Source organism: Ceratotherium simum, chromosome 1 (genome assembly GCF_057802395.1).
Source record: "Ceratotherium simum simum isolate JZ-2026a chromosome 1, ASM5780239v1, whole genome shotgun sequence".
Taxonomy (NCBI): domain Eukaryota; kingdom Metazoa; phylum Chordata; class Mammalia; order Perissodactyla; family Rhinocerotidae; genus Ceratotherium; species Ceratotherium simum.
The window spans coordinates 67925479-67944939 of NC_141900.1; the positions used below are offsets into that span (position 1 = coordinate 67925479).

Below are 19461 nucleotides of genomic sequence, written 5' to 3' on the forward strand. Positions count from 1 at the left end.
CACTGGAAAGTTGTAGGTTTGCAAGGGTTCATGGAGAATTCCTCCTGCTCCCCTTTCTGTCTTCGGAATGAATAAGTACAGGAAGCATGCCGAGATGCCCTGCACCGGGATAGCTGTTATATAACCACGTTATTCTCGAATCGGTTCTTGTCCCTTCCCATTGGAAAGGTTTTGACAGTCTTCCTACACACACAAAATGCCATCCCCAGAATTAGAATCCCACGCCCTGAAGCCAGCTCTTGGTGTATAAATTACTTCCTCCCAGACATGAAGCAGGTCTGGATGTCGTGCTCACACCTCCTCTCCCGGGGTCACATCACACCGAATTCAGAGCTATGAGACAGATTGACAAATGGTGACCATTTGGAAAAAGGAAAAGAAAAAAATGTCTCATGGAAAAAGATTAAAAATAGAAGGCACGCTAACTTCTTGTGGAGCTGTTCAACGGCTGTCAAAAGCAGGGTCAACAGTAAGCAGGCAACTGCATCCTGGGTCTTTCACTGGCCATTGCTTCCCCCTCTGGCCTGCACCCCAGAAGAGCCAGCACTGTTCTCAAGGGTGCTTTGACACAATCCCACCAGGGGCAAAATCACCAGTGACGACAGCAAAGCATAACAGGGAGAAGTGCTGGATGTTTACAATAATCCATCGTAGGTTCTAGAACCTCGTAACTGCTCGTCCTATTCTAAACTCTGATCGAATGCTCTGGTTCTAGACTAACTCCAAGACACTCTAAAGGGTTATCCTGGATGGAGTCAGCCAAGTGAAAAGTGCTTCCTGTTGTGGACAGCAATATTCCTTTGATCTATGTTGTGGTTTTGAGCCCTCCCTCCTTTTGAAAATTCTCACAGGAGCAGACCATATGGCAGACTGGATCCATAAGGACATACTTAGCGATGGGCCTGTGTGCTACCTCCAGAGTGGCAGAAGGCAGAGGAGAAAGAACCACCTCTGCATTAAAGAGGCTGTTGGAGGGGTATGAAATTCCTGCCTGCTAACCATTCTTAAAAAAATTCTCTAGACTTCAGGGACTTTGGGATATGTCACCCCTGAGGATTAGCTCTGCTTTTGAAGCTACATATTTCTACTCTCAGATCCAGCTGGTTATGGTCAAATGGAGAACTGTCCCAGTCATCCAGGGGGGATGACTCACTACGGCCATCAGATCCAAATGGTAATATCAATAATTAGAATTTATTAAAATTTTCTCAGTGCCAGGCAGGTGTCTAAGAACTTAACATCTATTAACTTATTAAACTCCATAACAAGTTTAGGTAGGAACTATTACCATACTCATCTTATTAATGAAGATACTGAGTTTATAGGAAGGCTAGGTAAATTGTCCAAAGTCACACAGCTGATGAGCAAGGAGCTGGGATGCAAAACAAGGCAGTCTGGCCACAGAGGCTGTACTCATAAAAACGATGCTAGATAGTCTCAAATAAAATTGACTTGTTTACGTGTCACTAAGCCCGCATCCCCTGTGCATCACCCTTGCACCTGCTGGATGGTGCCCTTTTAGTCCAAAGTTCCACATACAAAGAAAGGATGCCAAGAAAGTGTGCACAATATTATAAGAAGTTAACGACTAACACTTTATTAAAGTTACCTCCTTCTGCCACAGCCACGTTTTAAAGGGGACAAAGTTCCTGTGAGTTTTAAGCTAAAAGTGGAAGGCACAAAGTTTCTGCTGGGCCAGGGTTCTTCCAAACCTTTTAAAAATTACCCCATACAGAAGGCTAAGTACTCGACCTTCTCAAGCACATCAGAGCAGCTCTCGACAAAAACACCTTCAGCCTGGAGAGTAACGAATACACATGCCTTTGTTAGGAGCGCCCCCTAGTGACCAGAAAACAGATTGAGCTCTAACAGGAGATAAAGGTCCCTCAGGCGCAACAATGGGCGCTGAGCAGAAAAGGAGCTGGGAAAACGAGGAGCAGAAGGAAGCTGTCTCCTCACCTCGTTTTCAGTAGTCGTCCCTGAGAAATTTTGCCTAGAGTAAGATTTATTACAGTAAAAAATACAAGAGGAGAATGAAGCTCAAATATTGTCACGGCGATGAATCAGAGTTCTTTTGTTATTCTTTAAAGCTTAAAGTTTTCCTTTAAAATATTTCCTTTAAAAATATCAAAACATTTCAAAAGTACAATTATTCATGTGTCCCTTGTCGAGGAGGAAGGACTGATGTACTTTTCACCATCTTCAGACGGCGTCCTCGGCAGATGGATGCTGGAACTTTGTGGGCTGATGCTGAGACGAGATTATCCGCAGCTCTCACTATTCCACGCCCCCGCCCGCTGCTAGGGGAGGGGGAGGGGAACGACATGTAACACACGTAAAATCGCCGAACAGACGGACATTGCAGCGACAACACTGGCCCTGCTGCAAGAGCTGGGCAGTGGAGAACCGGTCTGACTCTCGACCTCTGACCGTGACGGAGAGCGCGTGCTGGGGCTGCCCCTAGAAGCCACACCACGGGCAAAGCAGAATCAGGGCAGAAAAGATCTGCAAATATTCTATGTGGGCTTTGATGTCTGTCTGCACCACCAGGAAGTCTGATGACGCTAACCTGACATGGAGGCAGCACTAAGAGGCCGCAGATACCAACGTGAAGAGCTCCCCGTGCAGCAGCTCTGTCCCGATGATTTGCTCTGCTCGGTTCAATGATGGGAAATAAAACCCGATATCTGATCTTGGTTCTACCAGAGATCTTTCCAAAGCTAGCTTTTCCTTTTCTACATGTGCAGCCACAACTTCAACAAAGCTATGGTCTCCATACTTACAACCAAACATGCCCTGTATCATTGAACCAAAGACAACTAAGAAAGACAGGGCAGAGCCCACCCTGGACATGTAAGGACAGGACATTGGTGGTCTTCCCTTCACCTGTAGGGAAGGAGTCATCTGAAAGACATGACTCGCCTGCCAATCGCCTGCCAATCAAGGAAGTGAACACAACTGCCTGCCAGTTTTTGCTTGAACTATGGGTAGCCTCATAGAATGCTCTCCTTTGGCTGATTTCCTTTTCAGCATCCCCCTTGCTATTTGCTGGAGTGCAGAAAGGAAAGGCGGAGATGAAAGGAAAAAAATATCCAAGAGGCTGAAGTACCCCCTACCATCAAGACAGAAGTCTCAACACCACCTCTGAACATATAACTCTGGAAGTGGCTACCTAAAAGAAAAAGTTGAAAAATGATTCAAGATTCTACTCACCTGAGAAATACATATCAAGAATCAGTTCAAACTTCCCCAGGCAGCTTTGTCCCCTGTCCCAACAGTGCTGGCTCACTGTGACTCCATTTACCACTCATACGCCCTCCACGTATTGATGTCACATGTTTTAATTCTTTATATATATATTTAAACCCCCAAACACATTATTATTATTGTTTCTACAGTCAATATTCATTTAGATTTTCCATTTCCAGTGCATTCTTTCCTGTATTTCCATGTTAAGACAGAAGGAAATAGTAGATGTAGAGATTGTTATGCCCTGTATAAAAGGCTTTCGTGACAGCACAAGGAAAAATAATTGGGCATGAGAGTCAAGACATGTGGGTACCGGATAAAAGCTCATCTGCCATGAACAGCAGGCAAATTTCACTTAAGGAGGCCAGCTGGGCATCTTAGAATGTTCTAGCCTCTGCAGGGCCTGGATGAAAGCTAAAGAGACTCCCTGAGGAGATCCTAAGGCCCCCTGTCTCGGTCCTACAACTTCACACTCTGCAGGCTGATAAGCAGAGCTGCAATGTAATTGGATGTCCTAGTGGCTGGTCATCTGAGTTGGAGGGAGTGTGGGGAGAGTCTGGTTGGGAGTCAACGGTTTTGCGCCATCTGGTGGCTGATTCTGCTCCAGCTTCCCTAAGGACTGGAATCTCCCCGCTAGTTACACCCGGACTAGAAATGATTAGCACTGGCGCTTTGCTGCATTTAAAATGGAAAACGGGGGTGTCTGATCAGAATGAACCAGAGCACAGCATCAATGAGGCAGAAAATAGAAGATCTGGTTCCGAGAAACAGGCACATCCAGTATCTGCCTGCGAGTTCATCCAGACTGACCCGTGCAGGGGTCTCAGTCACCGGTAATCCCTTCACCAATGTCACCCAAGGGTCCCTCAGGTGGAAGGGATCTGCTGGGGCTGGGTGGGCTGGCCAGAGCTTCCTGCAGAGCACCCCAGCCTGCATCAAGACTTCCTGAATGTCGTGTGGCTAAGATTTAAGAGAATTCCAGGGTTAGATTCCTTCGAACCTCTGTCACAAGATGTTTGTCAACCGATCAATACATAATCTTGTTTTATGTGTGTTTCTGTTTAAAGACACCTTATTTAATACATATTGTTGATTCATTAACATTGAACTCACGGCAACAGCACTATAACTCATGCCTGAACTAAGTGTACCTAACACACATATTTTCTCTGTAAGGCACATCACGGCCTCGTGCACTTAGGAACACCAGCCAGGACTACGGCACTTCTCTTGGGGGCCATTTTAAACAGCAAAATCACCAGCACAAAGCACAAAATCTTGAAAAACGTGGTCCTGGCTAACCCACGAAAAGGACACTACTTTACAATATGAGAGACGAGGAGGCAGGGTGTCCCCTGTTGGACCTCACGTGTCTGTCGGGCAGTTCAAATGTTTTGCCACTGTGCACGTCTGCAAACGACTATGAAAGCACCATGATGACTGATTTGGGGGTTACAAATGAATTTTAGTGAATAGGTGAATTTGCAAATACAGAATCCATGAATAATGAAGATTGACTGCATATTTCAAACCCCCTTGAACTTAAAATTCTCTATAATCTGTCCCTCACTTGCAAAGCCAACTCCACTTCTCTGTCTCCATGCAACATAAACATTGGCCATGACAAATTATTGGCAGTTGCCCAAGCACACATTGTTCTTTCAACTTCAACTGTTACTGTGAACCATGTATTTGCTCACCATCCTCTTGGGACAACTTACAACTCTAACCTTCCCCCATCACTGTCTGTCACAGTGTCATGGGGCACTGGGTGACCTTCCAATAATAATATTAATAGTAATTGTAACATCATCATAATAGTATCTAAATTCAGTCTGCTTAATATGTGCCAGGCACTATTCTGTATGATTTATAAGTATCTACTAATTTAATCCATACAACACTCTATTGATAGAGAAAACTATTATGCCTCATTTTAAAGATAAGAAAACTGAGACATGAAAATGTCAAGTAACTTGCTCAAGTCACTCAACCTGTGAAGGGGAGAGTCAGGAATCAAGCATAGGCAAACTGAATCCAGAGCCCAAGTTTAATCCCAATGTCACACTCTCACAGTAAGTGTTGAATTCTAGTAGCATTTAGACTAAGATGCTTCCTTCTGTGGTATGGGAACAGGGATGGAGATGGAGATGGAGGAAGAGATATATAAATATGTATCTCACTTCATTCTCTGCCATCTGTATTTGGGAAAAAAATATATTAAAATGACACCAAGCACTGCATATGTAATTATGTGTAATTATACTTATGTAAGTATGCATAATTATTATCTATCACCCAAGAAGATAGAAAATCTTCTAAAAATTTGAACATGAATTTGTATTAATCATGTTTTTATATTTTTTGTATTGTCTGATGCTTTGATATCTTGAGTCCTTGCCGACACTGGAGGGACTGCCCTTCCCAGGGTCATCGAATTCCTAGAGAGAGAAAGTGTGCCTTTCATACGCAAGCGAACCAATCCAGATTTTGAACTCCAACAATCTCCTTTATCAGGCTTTTGTACTCTGGGCCACTATCCCCCTGCCCTAATCACCACAGGGCCAGGTAACAGACAACTAGGGGCAGCTGCTACACCCCGGAGCCACTGAAATGATTCAAACTAGCCAATCCTAAGCCTGCTTGCCCTGCCTTGCCTTGCCTTGCCTTTTCCATGGAAACCACAACAAAGGCTGTTGCCCATGTTTTCCCCTCACTCCTTCTGCCTCCTGACCAACCCTGGTGCTTCCCCATGTGGCCCTGTGTGGCGTGCCATGCTCCCCCTCTTGGGAACCATGAGTAACAAACTGTCTTTTCAAAAGCAATCATCTCCAGGTAAGGTGCTGACCTCACCATATACATCACTGAATATAATCAAACCTACATTTTTTTTTTTAAAAGAGAATCTTAATTCTGAAATAACGTTTTTCCCATTACCTTTTTCCACCTTCACATTTTAGTCATTTTTTTCTTTAAGACAATGTTAATTTTAAGAAAATGTTAAGGGAAATGTTTATCAAAACTTTTCATATTAAAGCACAATATATTGTTCAGAAACAGTTTCTTCTAAAAATGAGTTTATTTTGGCCACAGTCAAGCTAAAGGAAAGGAAAAAAAGCAACTAGGAAAACAAAAAAGTCTTGTCCAATGTTAACATCTGCCTTGGTTCAAGAGGGATCAGAAATATGAACCACAGACGTCTCCTTTTTAATGCTTGTCCAATAGACTGGACAAAAGTAAAATTCACAAATAGAGAAGCTCTCGATTTGACATCAAGACAGACAAATTCTGAAGGGTTACTGGCCAGGAACACAACTCTTCACAGAGTATTAAAACCATTTTGCACAGTTCTTGGTCATTATAATCAACAGGGTATGGTTCATATACAGGCATTTCCCCGGTTTTCAAAATAAAGTCATTTTAAAAATGAGAATCTGCCCTCCATCACCTTGAGAAATACATGTGCCCTTCCTTAGAAGTTCCAATAAGAATAGTATTGTCCCAGACAACCCGGCCCCCCCTGCCCCCAGGGGGCCTACAAAGCCATGTCCATTTTGAAACTAGAGAATCGTTAACTAAGAGATCTTAGAAGATTATGCTGCTTTGTTTTAAAAGCAGATGGTTTTCTGTATTATGACTAACCACTAAGCCATTTAGCCACTTTAGATTGAGATTTTAGAGTCATTCCATCAGAAAAATCTGCTCTTTGGGGATGCTGTGCTGAGAAGGAATGTGAGGCGCATCTCCCTTCTCAAAGGTGTTGTGCTTTGTTATCCTTAAACAAACTGTTCTCCCTGCCTTGTTGGAGCAATGGCCCCTTTGACTCCGGAAAACTTAAAAAGCTGCCTGTGATTTCCATGATAAGTGCTCTCTAAAGGCAAGGAAGGGAAGTTCCATTTCCTGGGTGTATCTGCCATTCCAGGCACTGTGCCAGTCACTAATAGATGGTCTTGCAGGCTCTCAAGAACTTTGAAATAGAAGAGAACCTGCCCAGCTTCACAACTGAGGAACCGACATGGAAATAGGTGAAATACCTGGCCCCCTGGCCCATGGCTGTAAGTAGGAAAAACGGAATTAAAATCTAGGCCCACTCAACTGCATACACCTGTCATTTAACTCTTCCCGGGCACTGCTCCTTGGGAGACGTGAAATGAGAAATAGCAGTCTTCATCGTACAAATTGGAACTTTTCTTCAAAGAGATCCAAAAGATTATCCAAATCTCAAATTGCTCCTGAAGGAGTTAACAGGAAGGAGTTCAGGAAGGAATTAAAAGGCAAGATCATTCCTCCTTTGGAAGCACAGAGAGAATTCTACACCAAGACTATCTACAGCATCTAGAACTTCTGCGGCTGCACACTTGAGGGCCTTGGCCAGCTTTCAGTGTTTTTGCACAATGGTCTCTAGGTGGCGCAATGAGCGCGTGATTCCCTTCACTGAGGCTCGTCTACTGGCTGACAGGGCGTTCAAAGTGAAAATCTCTGCTTGTCAAAGCTGTTGGATCATTTCTAGCATTACAAATCATTACTAAGTAGTCTTTCCAATTTCCCAACTCCCTGATGCAAGATCGTGGCCTGGGAGAAGAACCACGGAAAATAAAGGAAACCAACACTCTCTTTTGGTTATTCTCTGGTCAAGGTCTTTGTTTTTTCTAAAATGACTTTTCAAGTCCTTGGAGAGGAGGCCACAGAACTGCTAAAGGCCTTAAAACTGCATCAAATCAGCCTTCAGTTTTAGAAAACGCATCGTTCTTCATAAAGTACTCATGAAGCAAAACACTCAGCAGACACTGAAAACTAAGACAGAGATATACTCTAACACCACTATGGAAAGAATTAATAATCATGTCAACACAGATGGAACTACATTGAGAAAGACCACTCAGAGTTTGGCTCATGGAATACTCTGGTGATTTCACACAGGGACCAGCGCATGAAAATAAAAAGGGAGATGCTTCATACCTTCCATCCTCATTATGTGTACCCTACCTAAAGACCTGTAATTGTCCGAGTCCCACCACATGTTCATCCCCCAATTTCCTTCTTTCTTCCCTCCCTCTGACACATGGCCAGAAGGAGAAATGACACTGTGCATTCTGGGACCCAAATGCCTCGACAAAAACCACTAGGACCTGGGGCATAGACACAATGAGTGCCAGGGGCAGTATGTGTAAAGAGCTAGAGTTTTGCATGTTCTACATGGTTCAAACACACCAGAAATCCAGGGAGTACCAGAAGGAGGAAGATGAAATGGCAGTAGCTCAGGCATACCCTTCACCCAGGCTCTCCACCAGGACAAGTGGAATCAATTGGGAGCATTTTGAAATGCACATGCCTTGATCTCTTTCTGGGCCATTTGGATATAACTTGAGGGTCAGAAAGAGTAGGTGATGTTGCAAAGCTTCCCAGGTGATTTGGATACACTTTACTCGACACACAAAAGTAAAACCTGAAAGGAACTAGGGTGAGGTAGAATGCAAGCCCCATCCATAGTCCCTCCTCGAAATCCCTGGTAAATGGGCTCTGCCAACATGCAGGTAGGAGAGAGCAGACCAGGGCTACCCAGAAGCCTCGATCATCGACACATACCAAGTACAGAGAGCTCTCACTAGGTCCATCAGTTATGAAACATTTTGCTAAAATTTAAAAAATAGATCCAATTAAAAGATCAAATGGAATGTCAAAATATGGAATATGATGGGATAAAAATGATGTCGTCATACCTCTGCAAAGCAAATCCCAAAGCTGAATACCATGTCTGACAAGAATTCTTATTAGAAAAGACATGTTAAGATTACCACTATAAAAACAATAACTTATCAGATTGTTAGTTGGCTTTTTTTTTTTTTTTTTTGAATTCATGAAACACTATTGGAGAGGTTCAACAAAAAGCACTCTGATCCACTGCTGGTTAAAGTAGAAACTCCTCAGTGTTTGCGGCCAGTAATTTGGTAATATCAAATTACTATGGGAATGACAGTTCCACAAATTCATTCTAATAACGTGATCATGGACATGCATAAACCCTGGGCAGCCAACATGTTCATGATAGACTTCAATGGTAATTTCAAAACATTGAAACTTTCAGTAAAAGGGCTTGGTTAAATAAACTGTAGTCCATCCAAATAATGCAAAGCTCCTCAGTAATGAAAAACAATACATGTTAACTGATGTGGAAACATTTTCAACGACAATTCCCCTGAAAACACAAGGTTTTCCAAATAACACATACAGCATGATACCAATATGCACAAATAGTTGTGTGTGTGTGTGTGTGTGTGTGTGTGTATGTATTCAAGGAAAGAGTATTGCAATTATAAAATAAGGACTGGTGATTTCTAATCACTGAAGACAAAATCTCATTTATGTCATTTATGATGGAGGTTAAAATGGAAACTCAACTTTACACCTGCAGAATTTGAGATTAATTAGCCCAAGGTCATGCAAAAACATGATGATGATACAGGCAAGAATGGAATGCAAGTAGAAACAAGAACAACAGATTATATTCAGGACAAGCTGTGTTCTGATTTGCAAACTGAAAAAAAGAAAATCTAGGAGATTTAGCATTTGTAGCAAGATAAAATTTTTAGGAAAATATAAATTGCATAAATCTCATCATGATTAAATTTCAGGAGATTCTCAATTCAATTTTGATATGAAATAGATATATGTAAGTAATCCAATCACTATCCCAATAATAAGATCCATTCCACAGTTGCCATCATCCATTTAATTCAAATAGAACCTTAAGCATCTTCTGACGTAGCTTTAACCAAGTCTAGATGCATTCCGGGCTAACTACTCTTGGTTACACTTAATCAGAACTGAATAAACAAACTCAGTATTAGTCACACTTGTGCAAGTTATTCCATTTCAGTGCAGCCAGAAGAGATTTTCATGTGATCCTGTTTAAACCAGCTAAACATCTGGAAAATGTGGAAACTATTCTGTAAGACGCAAGAGGACCACACGCTCGGAGGAGACATCAGTTATGCGGCTGAGGTCAGACCCCGGGATGTTGGAAGGAGAGAGCTTACTGGAGATGCCTTACTTACAATGAAGCCAAGTTTTTTATAATCCCGTGTGTACATGGATTTGCGTTTCTCCATGCTGCCACTGCTGTTATTAGGTTCAGACTCTGCATCAAAAGCAATTCTTCGAAGTTCAAATATGATGTCCCTCTGAGCCTGAAGGCGTTAGGGAGGAAAAAAAGGAGAGGGCTGTTTTCATCGTGTGATATTACATATACTCCTTCTTTCCCCAGGGTCTAAATGAATCACTGTATTCAGGCAAAAGAAAAACAGATAAAGACAACCAATGTTCTAAGTTACGTCTCTGCATACTTCTCCTCCTGTCATTCTCCCTGCTGGTTAGTCCTGGCTTTAATCCACAATTATCCTCACGGCCAAATCATCTGGAATACTTATGTCAATTGTCTAGTGAAGTTCTAAATGGAGCCCCAAATATAACAGAAGGCTTATGATTGGAAAAAGCCAAGTTAGAGAACCTGGAAGGACTGCACTGTAGAAACTGAGGCACACAAGGTTTATGAACAATATTCAAATGACAAGGGATCCCTAACTCCCCTAAGAAGTGACTTCATGAAACAAACCCTTATTGGTTAAAATGGTAAGTTTTATGTTATGTATATTTTACCACAATGAGAAGAAAATACTTTAAATAAACAAAAGGAAGGATTTCCAAACTGGGAGGGCTGTTCCACATGAAGATGCATTGCCTTCCATCACTGGAAGTGGTAAGACGACAGTCTCATCTCTCTGGGATAGACTTGGCCTTGCCAAAAGTCTGGGGCACGCTAGATGGCCTCTCAAAGTCTCTCCATCATTCTTAATCGCATGGCCTCGTGCCATGAATGAAGTGCTACAGCAGTTACACACTTCACATGTGCAGTTCACATCTGCGATAGATCAGGCCCTCACGTGCCAATAATGAGTGTTTTCCTTTCCAAAGCTGCAGCGCTGTTTAAGTTGAAAATGTGCTACAGCAGGGCTCCCAGCTGTTTCCTCTCACTTCCTCATCACACAGTCAATTTCCCCAAAAGCCTTTTGGATGGAGACATTACTTTTCATGCACAACAACCTGAGACCTAGAGAGAATTAGAGCAAACAGCCAACCGACAAAAATGAAAGCTCCAGAAATCAGGTGTAACCCGGGACCCCACCCTTGGCACTTATCACTGAAGAATGGAAATTACTTCCTCAACCTGCAGAATCAGTAACACACAGAGCTACCAAGTCGCCCTAGTTGTCTGGGAACTTGACTCCAAAACTGTTACCATTGGCGGTATTGGGGCCAAGTATCAAGGTCTGTGGCCATGTGACATCAAGCTTTCTTACCCCATAAAGGAAGAATATGCATGTGTTTGATGAGTAATAAAAAAAATCCTTTATTTTATTCTCTGATCCTAGATTCACCTGAATTTTAAATACATTACCCCAAGTTCTGAAATGATAATAAAACAATATCATCACCTAAAACCTCTTTGTTTTGGAGTAGCCCGAGAAAAGACTTTTAATGACACTTTGTCTCCCTCCTGTGCTTTTACTGCTGTCTATTGAGCACTCACCTGGTCCTGGGGGTCCATCTTGGTCATCATCCTGTCTTCCAAGAGGTTAAAGGTAAGTACTTGCAGCACATACAGCTGGTGCGCCATTTCATTGTTGATGGCCCGCTGAGCTCGGATGACATGCTGGGGAGATGGTTCACAAATGAAATTTTAAAAAAAAGGAAGAAAGGAAAAGCAAACAACAAAAATGAACCCCTGTCATTTTGCCAAGTAGAACCCCAGAATTCTTCATTTAGAGGCACGAGGGATGTAGGTTGGTGGAACCACGCTTCAGAAGAAAGATGAGGACACGGGTGACCTTGGAGCTTTCTTTTACATTCCAGGACCCAATAAGGTTCCTGATCCTTAGGACAGAACCAGTAAAAGACATACTGTGTGCAGGAGGGAGTGGAAGAGGGGAAGACACTGGAAACACACGGTGATTGCAGCCATATAAATCCTATAAAACCTAAAGAGAAGGTGTGCCTGAAATGAGAGTATCTTGAAGAGAACACTATGGATTTCTACAACAGAAGCATTCCTTGCATCCAGTAGAGGAATAAACAGTGCACACGTATTGCAAGCAAATTTGCCATTATCTTACCCTAAAAGTGTCTCTGACAGGTGATCCCACTTCTAAATGGGGAAAAGTTTTAGAAGCAAGACACAAAAGCAAAGTATCTATCAGGTTTGTAGTTAATTCACTGTGGAAACTATACAGAGACCACGGTCACCACTATGCAGGGAGTGAATTTATGTGCATTCCTTTACTTTCCCGTTAACAATTAAATGCAAAATAAAATGACCCTTCCTCTTAGAACCAAAATAGAATAAATATAAAAGGAGTGGCAGGAGACTAGGTATGTGGGCCTTTGCCTCCACCAGAGCTGGGTCTGAAATAGGATTCAACATTTGGGCATAACGTACATCCTCTTTGGCAGAGAGCACGACTGTGCCTTAAAAATGCCAAACAACCAGTCAATGTAGTGAAACAACTATTCAAATCAGTTATTTTGAATGTGTTAGACAACTCTGCCTTGCTGTCTGAAAGAACTTTCTATAGGTGCCCCTCAACCTGGCATGCTCCTGGACTCCACACTCCGGCTGTGAGCACCATGTCAAAATAGCCAGTTAAAGAAAGAGGGTTGGGGAGAAGAATGAGGTATAGAAGGAAGTCGCTGAACCAAAATTATGGGGGGTGGGAAGCTAGGCAGTTGGATTGGGGGTTGAATAAAACCCTATATCCTTCAATCTTCAGGACACAATGTTAATTCATAGTATACTTTTACTATCCAAAGTGTATGTGTACCAAAGTATATAGATATCTATTTTATTAGCAACTCAAAAGTATCTGCACTCCAAGTTTTTGCCAGAGAATATCAACCTTGAACTTCCAGCCATCCAAGTCTCATAAAAGAAGTCCCATGAAAGCAAACTGATCTTTCAGACATGGTGGCTACAGTCATTCCACCCACCCCATCCCCGGACATTCTAACTCCGACGGCCACACCAACAACCGGCTAAGACCTGAATTCAACATTTCTGCTCCTTCATCTCGCCACTCTCCTCTCCTTGCACAAACACCTTCTCTCAGCTACAATTTAATCTTGCAGCTTCCACTTGTATTGAGAGCCAGCATACAGAATAACCATATTATAAATCCTTGTGCAATTTCTACGAAACTATTCTTGGACCTAGAGTCTATTAGAATGCTCTACCAATACCCATTTCAGATTCTAGTTCCAGGGGGAAAAATACGTCATCTCCGAAGAACTGGGGTACCTCTTTTATCAAACCATAAAAATTACACTCATATGGTTTCTCTTTATCCTTGACAGTCAGGAAGTTTAAAATCAAACTTGATGACAAATTGTAGTCATTACTATTGGCTTTGGGTTCTAAAATATTTATTTTGTTTGCCCTTATAAGGTTTTTAATTTTTAATGGCCTCATTGTATTGGAATGTGTGTGTGTGTGTGTGTGTGTAATTGTAAGCTTGCAGAATCACACAAGCAGAAATTTTTTTTTTTTTGGTAAGGAGGGGAATCAACCACACGTGCTTCTTTCAGCCTTTGGTTAGAAGTCAAGTAGCAGATAAGGCCTCAGGAAATCTCGCTATTTGATTTATTTCTAAACATTCACAACGTAACACGTAGGGCTTCTTTTCCACCGAGGTTTCAGGTCATTTTTGCATTGCCGTTAATGAGTGGGTTCCTTGTATGTCTTTCCTGCCTTTCTCTTGCAAAGGGGCCCAGGAAATGATGGTCAAAATTTCAGGACTTCTGAGGGTCTGATATGTTTCCAAATAGCTCTCTCATTAAAAACAGTAAAAGCTCAGAGTGGTGGATTTTTCACTTATGGAGCCCCTGATTTCCTGAAATGCAAAGCTAAAGCTACAGAAAGTGTAATAAACCTGCCCACTGAGATTTCCAGCCCTTCCTGCCAGAACGTCTTTCTCTCTAGAGCAGTTCCAGAGACCCCTCCCTCCAACCCTATAAAGCCATTCCCTTCGGGAAAGCCTTGTTTACTCCAATTCTAAAAGCACGCTTCTTCCCCCTCTCTAGTTCCTACTGCTTCACCACAGAAGCGAGTCACAGAACAAACCACAAACTGAAGCCAAAAGAGGAGACAAATAAGTGCACCAGGCCATTCCACCCCACCAAGTGTTCACAGCACAGAGACACTCACTGTTAAAATGATGGAACGCAGTTGCTTCTGAGCCAAAATATTCGCCATCTCCTGTTGAAGAAAAACACACCCACACAAAAGCTTAGGTTAGAAAAGATACATTTCAACATGGTCCAAAATGACTTTATTTTGGCATGTGCTTCGTAACTGGATATCAGCAGTATTTCTTATGAAAGAATGGACTCAGATAGTAGTATTCAAATTACTGTTCCAATGTTCTGTTTAGATAACAAAGCCATGTCCAAAAGCAAAGGAAGGAAATCTGGGACTCGCAAACTTCATTTTTTTTTTTTTTCCCAGGAATTTCCTCCTTCCAGGAAAAGGTGAATGCTCAATAAAATCAAACACTCCAGATGAAAGCAATGGCTCTCCATTAGAAAGGCTCATCAGCTTTTATTAGACTATATTGTGCAGAGTGTTTTTAATGGGCAACAAATACCTGCACCTAAGAGATTCCAATACTAGAGAACCATTATTTTAAAGATCTAAGTCTTCTAAAAGCCATTTCATCTTCATCTGTGCAAAACCAAAGAGGGGGTAGTACACACCCCAGGGCTTAACAGTCTATGCACATGAAGTGAGTGGAGTTTCAGCAAAGGACAAATATCTGGGCAGATGCTAAGCTCTAGGGTGGCACTCAGCATTGCCAGGCCTCATTTCTGCAAGTTGTGCTTTGTGCTTTTTCTGCCTGACTAGCAGAGATTTGCAGGTGATTTTATTAAATGAAATGATTCACAGACACCCTTTCTCAATACTGACAAACAGATACTAAAGAAAAATCAAATCATTGAGCACAATCTTGGTGCAAACATTCAAAAGCAAAAATACTGCTCATATTCAGGAAGACACTTGAAGGTTGTCTTTGGGTGGGGGTAATTTTAATGCTGCTACTCTTAACGAGAAGAGGGGAAAGAAACTAAGCCAAGATTTAAAAACACAACCATGAATTCGATCAAGGTTAAAATAAACTTGCAGAAAGCAAGTGGAACCCAGAACACGGGGAGGAAGCAGGAGGGGGACACACAGGCAGGGCTGGACAGCAGCAGAATGGGAGCCCGCTCTGTGCTGACGAAGGGAACGCAGGGACTTACAGTCAGAGGACAATCAAGGATGTCAACACTGCTCTCTACACCAACCTAACGGCATCATCGCCACCACAGAAGGGAAAGCAAGCAGGAGAGAAGAAGGGATGGAAATGCAGAGGACTCTGTTAGAGGTTATAGCTTTATTTTAACACCCCTGCGGATGCACTGCATTGACAAGTGCATAAATACTCTAAAGTGATCTAAAAAAGCTAAATGGCATTAAAGTCAAAATCCAGTACTAGGTCTTCTTCCAATCTCTTGAAAACAAGAGAGCATGGACAATGACACGTTCAGAGACAAGATAAATGGCAATCCAGAAGGAACCTGCCTTCCACGGTGGGTGAAATGCAGTGCTTTCTTCCTGATCAAAATAGAAATGTTCATTTTTTTTTCTTGGACCAGATGAAAAACAAAAGGCCCAAAGGACCCTATAGCTCTTTTAATTTCTTTTCTTTCATTAAAATGAAATTACTGCTTAACTGACACACAAACAAAAAAGTAGAAAAAATATTCTCTGTGCCTATTTTAGCCTATTGATTTATAAAATTTTAAAATAAGTTAGAAGGGACAATACATTTCCAACATCTACTAGAACAATTATTGTTATTATCTGTTTACAATATTTATATTCTGCACAAGGCTACGGGCATCTCAGTGGCCCAAAGATTGTCTTTTTCATCTTTGTATTCCAAGCCCACAGCACAATGGTACAGAGTAGACAATAAATGTTTGATAAAAGAATGAATGAATATTTTCTACTGCCTTCCTAAGGAACAGAAGCCTGGTCAGAGAGAAAAACAGGAAAATCCCTGCCCACATCATGGATTTTTTTTTGTCCAAAATTAGGGATCTGCTGGAGTAAACTTGAGAATCCATAGAGAATATTTTATACCACTAAGATGATATCAAAGTATAGATAGATATAAATATGGATATAGTTACATTGACATGAAAAGATGTCCACAAAATCTTGCTTAGTTTTAAAAGTAGTTTAAACAAAAAGCAGTGCATGTAGTATGATCGCATCTGGTGAAAAAATGATGCATGTAGGAGAGTCTGCGAAGAACAAAGCAGGAAGTAGGACCGTGAAAGTCACCCCCTGTGAGTAGTTGCAGTGGTTCCCTCTCTCTGGAATGCAATCAGAGGAGTTTCAAAACTTCTTAATCTGGAATATATATTTTCTAATTTTTCTACCAAATAGTTTACTAAAAAGTTTTTTTTATAATAACGCCTACCAAAACCATAAATATTTGTAGAGAAATTTGGAAGGGATCTCGCTAACACGTTTGCCATGAAAATAGTAAAATGAACAATAGCAAGTAGTTGTAAGGAAGAGGATGCATTTGCTCACCTAACAGCAACCCCTTTCCCTCCATTTGTGCAGGGAAAAGGTGACTCTCCTACATGGGGAGGCATGGGAAAGATGACCCCCGCCCCCCACAGGAGCCAACAGGGGGGCCTCCGCAGAGGAGGAAGTTATATCCCCACCCCAAGCCGAGCCCAGAGATCTCTCAGTAAGGCCCACTCAGTGAATGCAAAACAAAAATATCGTTCGGGTCTGCCTGACAAGTAAAAAGATCTGACTATGGTGGTATTTTTCTTCAGTCAAAGCAGAAAGAAGGTTATAGATGGTTAAAATCCTTCCAAATTCATTTTATACATTTTGAAAGGTAAAGAAAACCCAGATAATGGAGTCCTACCAATGTGTTTGGCTCCAAGTTGGAAAGAAAAGTTGAAATAAATAAAATTTTTTCACCAAAGTAGAATTTATCCATTGTCCTAAGGCTTTAAAAATATAAACAAAAGAAAAAGGTGTTCCTGTAAATCCAGTAAATAAATGTTTAGATTATGTTTTAATCTAATTGGAGTGAGAAATTGGACTTGGTGTCTTTCAGCCTTCAGGGAGTTCTTTACCAGGCAAATACAGGAGAATTCTGTGGGTGATGCCTCCTTGACTGGCATTCAGTGGGATGCTTTGCGGATAAGAGCAAGGAGGAGGTTGGGATTCTAGCTCCGACTCTTAGCTCAATAATCTGGCCAAGTTCTTTATTCCCTTTGACTCTCAATTTTCTCATTTGTAAAATGGAAATAATAAGGCTTTCTACTGATATGAGAATTAAATGAAATAAGACTAAAACACTGAACACTGAGCCTGGCACATGGTAAACTCTCAAAAACTTATCATTGATGGCAGGCTTTGGTAAATTTTCCTATTTGCCAAAAAAATTCAGAACTTTTAATTTTTCAGAACAAAAGCCAGTAACAATCGATATAATATACAGCCACCCAGGTAATATCATTAATTAGCTTGATCTTTTGCTTTGCAGGCTTCCATTGAATGGAAATAACATCAAACTTTTTTTCACTATGAACTTGAAATTATTTATTTAGAGCTAACTTTCTCTTAAGTCACTGAAAAATTTTTTTAAAAATTAAATATCAAAATACTCCTTTTGACTTGACAAACAACAGTTATTGATTCATCTTAAATTCAACACAATTTATAAAGTTCAAGTTAATTTTCTATGGGCAAGTAAGTACCTTGTAGCTATTTTTATTTCAAAGACTAAATTAGTCAAATAATACTTTGTTGATTTTCTGCTTAATTATATACACTCTTTCTTAGTTGGTTTGCTTACTTAAATGGTTTAATGCTATTAGACTACCCTTCGTGGTTTATTATTATTATTATAATTTATGTCCAAATTGAGTCATGTCAGTTTCATATTACCTAATTTTCAAAAAAAAGATTTGATTCACAGAAGCCAAGCCTAATGTTATATTCATATTCCATCATATTTTCATTGTTATCATTGTCCTGGAGTCACTACAGATTGACACCTGATTCCCTATTTCTCCATGGTCACGCAATTCCAGTTCTTTAGATTAACAGTAATTCTTGGTATGACAGTAAGATGCAAAGTGTCTGCATCTTACTCATGTCTAGATCCAGAGATCCAAGTGAAATCACAGCACTTGGGGTAAACATGAGCTTTCATTTCCTCTAATCCAGCCTCTTCTCCCACAGATGGGGAAAGGAAACTCCCCAGAGGTCAGACTCTCTATACTCAGCTACCATGTGGTTTGGCCAGATGTCATTGGTCTGGCCAGTGGAAGGATCAAGCTCCTCCAATGCCCACGTCAGGCTTGTGCATGTGCACAATGAGAGCTTCCAGGCAATTTGCCAGGCTGCTGGGAGTTATCACGAGCTCAGTATTTAGATATAAATATAAAAGGAGTAGCCCCACCCATGATCCCACATAAGATCTGCAAAGCCACCCTTAAAAACCCAGCCTGGAGCACAGGCTTGGGGAGGGCAGGCCCTCCTGGCTCCAGCCAACACCAAACCAAAAGCACATGAAACTATAAAGTCACTCCATTCGCTGTGCAAACGTAGCCCTCAGGAATGAGCAAACCATCCTAAATGAAAAAGAAACCAGAAACCCTCACATTTAGTCACTGAGGTTTAAAATCCTTGGCAACAAAAAAATAAAATAAAAAAATAAAATTCTTGACACAGTGTTCAGTAGCATGCTAGCTTTCTAAATTCTTCTAAAATAGTTTACTGGTAACTGTCATAGAGCTCCCCAGCACACTTTCTAACAGTTGAAAGATCTCATGTTTCCACCCAGTTTTTAAGTGAAATGAACTGTGACCAAGGTAACACAGTATATGTTATGTTGACGGAAAAAACACGAATGAATTTTGAGGTGGGAGGTAAATTCCAAGACATGCAAAATTCCACTTCTTCCACACCTCCCTCTATAAGGATCCTTTCCCTACTTGAAGAAGAACCAAAGATCTACAGACAAAGGAGAGCATAAAAGGGTATGTTTCATATAGGTGCATTTAAGTGGTTCTCTCCTTTTGTTT

General features: G+C 41.3%; 1 protein-coding gene across 3 annotated transcripts in view; it reads right to left on the reverse strand.

Annotated features, from left to right (window-relative positions):
* Window positions 1-19461, reverse strand: part of ELMO1 (engulfment and cell motility 1) — a 536712-nt gene that overhangs the window by 320365 nt on the left and 196886 nt on the right. For all 3 annotated transcript variants that reach the window (XM_004418819.3, XM_087429603.1, XM_087429606.1), the window contains 3 exons: window positions 14504-14554; window positions 11837-11959; window positions 10305-10436 (listed from right to left, as the gene is read on the reverse strand). In XM_004418819.3, the coding sequence (XP_004418876.1) occupies window positions 10305-10436; window positions 11837-11959; window positions 14504-14554 (306 nt within the window). The remainder of the gene's footprint in view (window positions 1-10304; window positions 10437-11836; window positions 11960-14503; window positions 14555-19461) is intronic.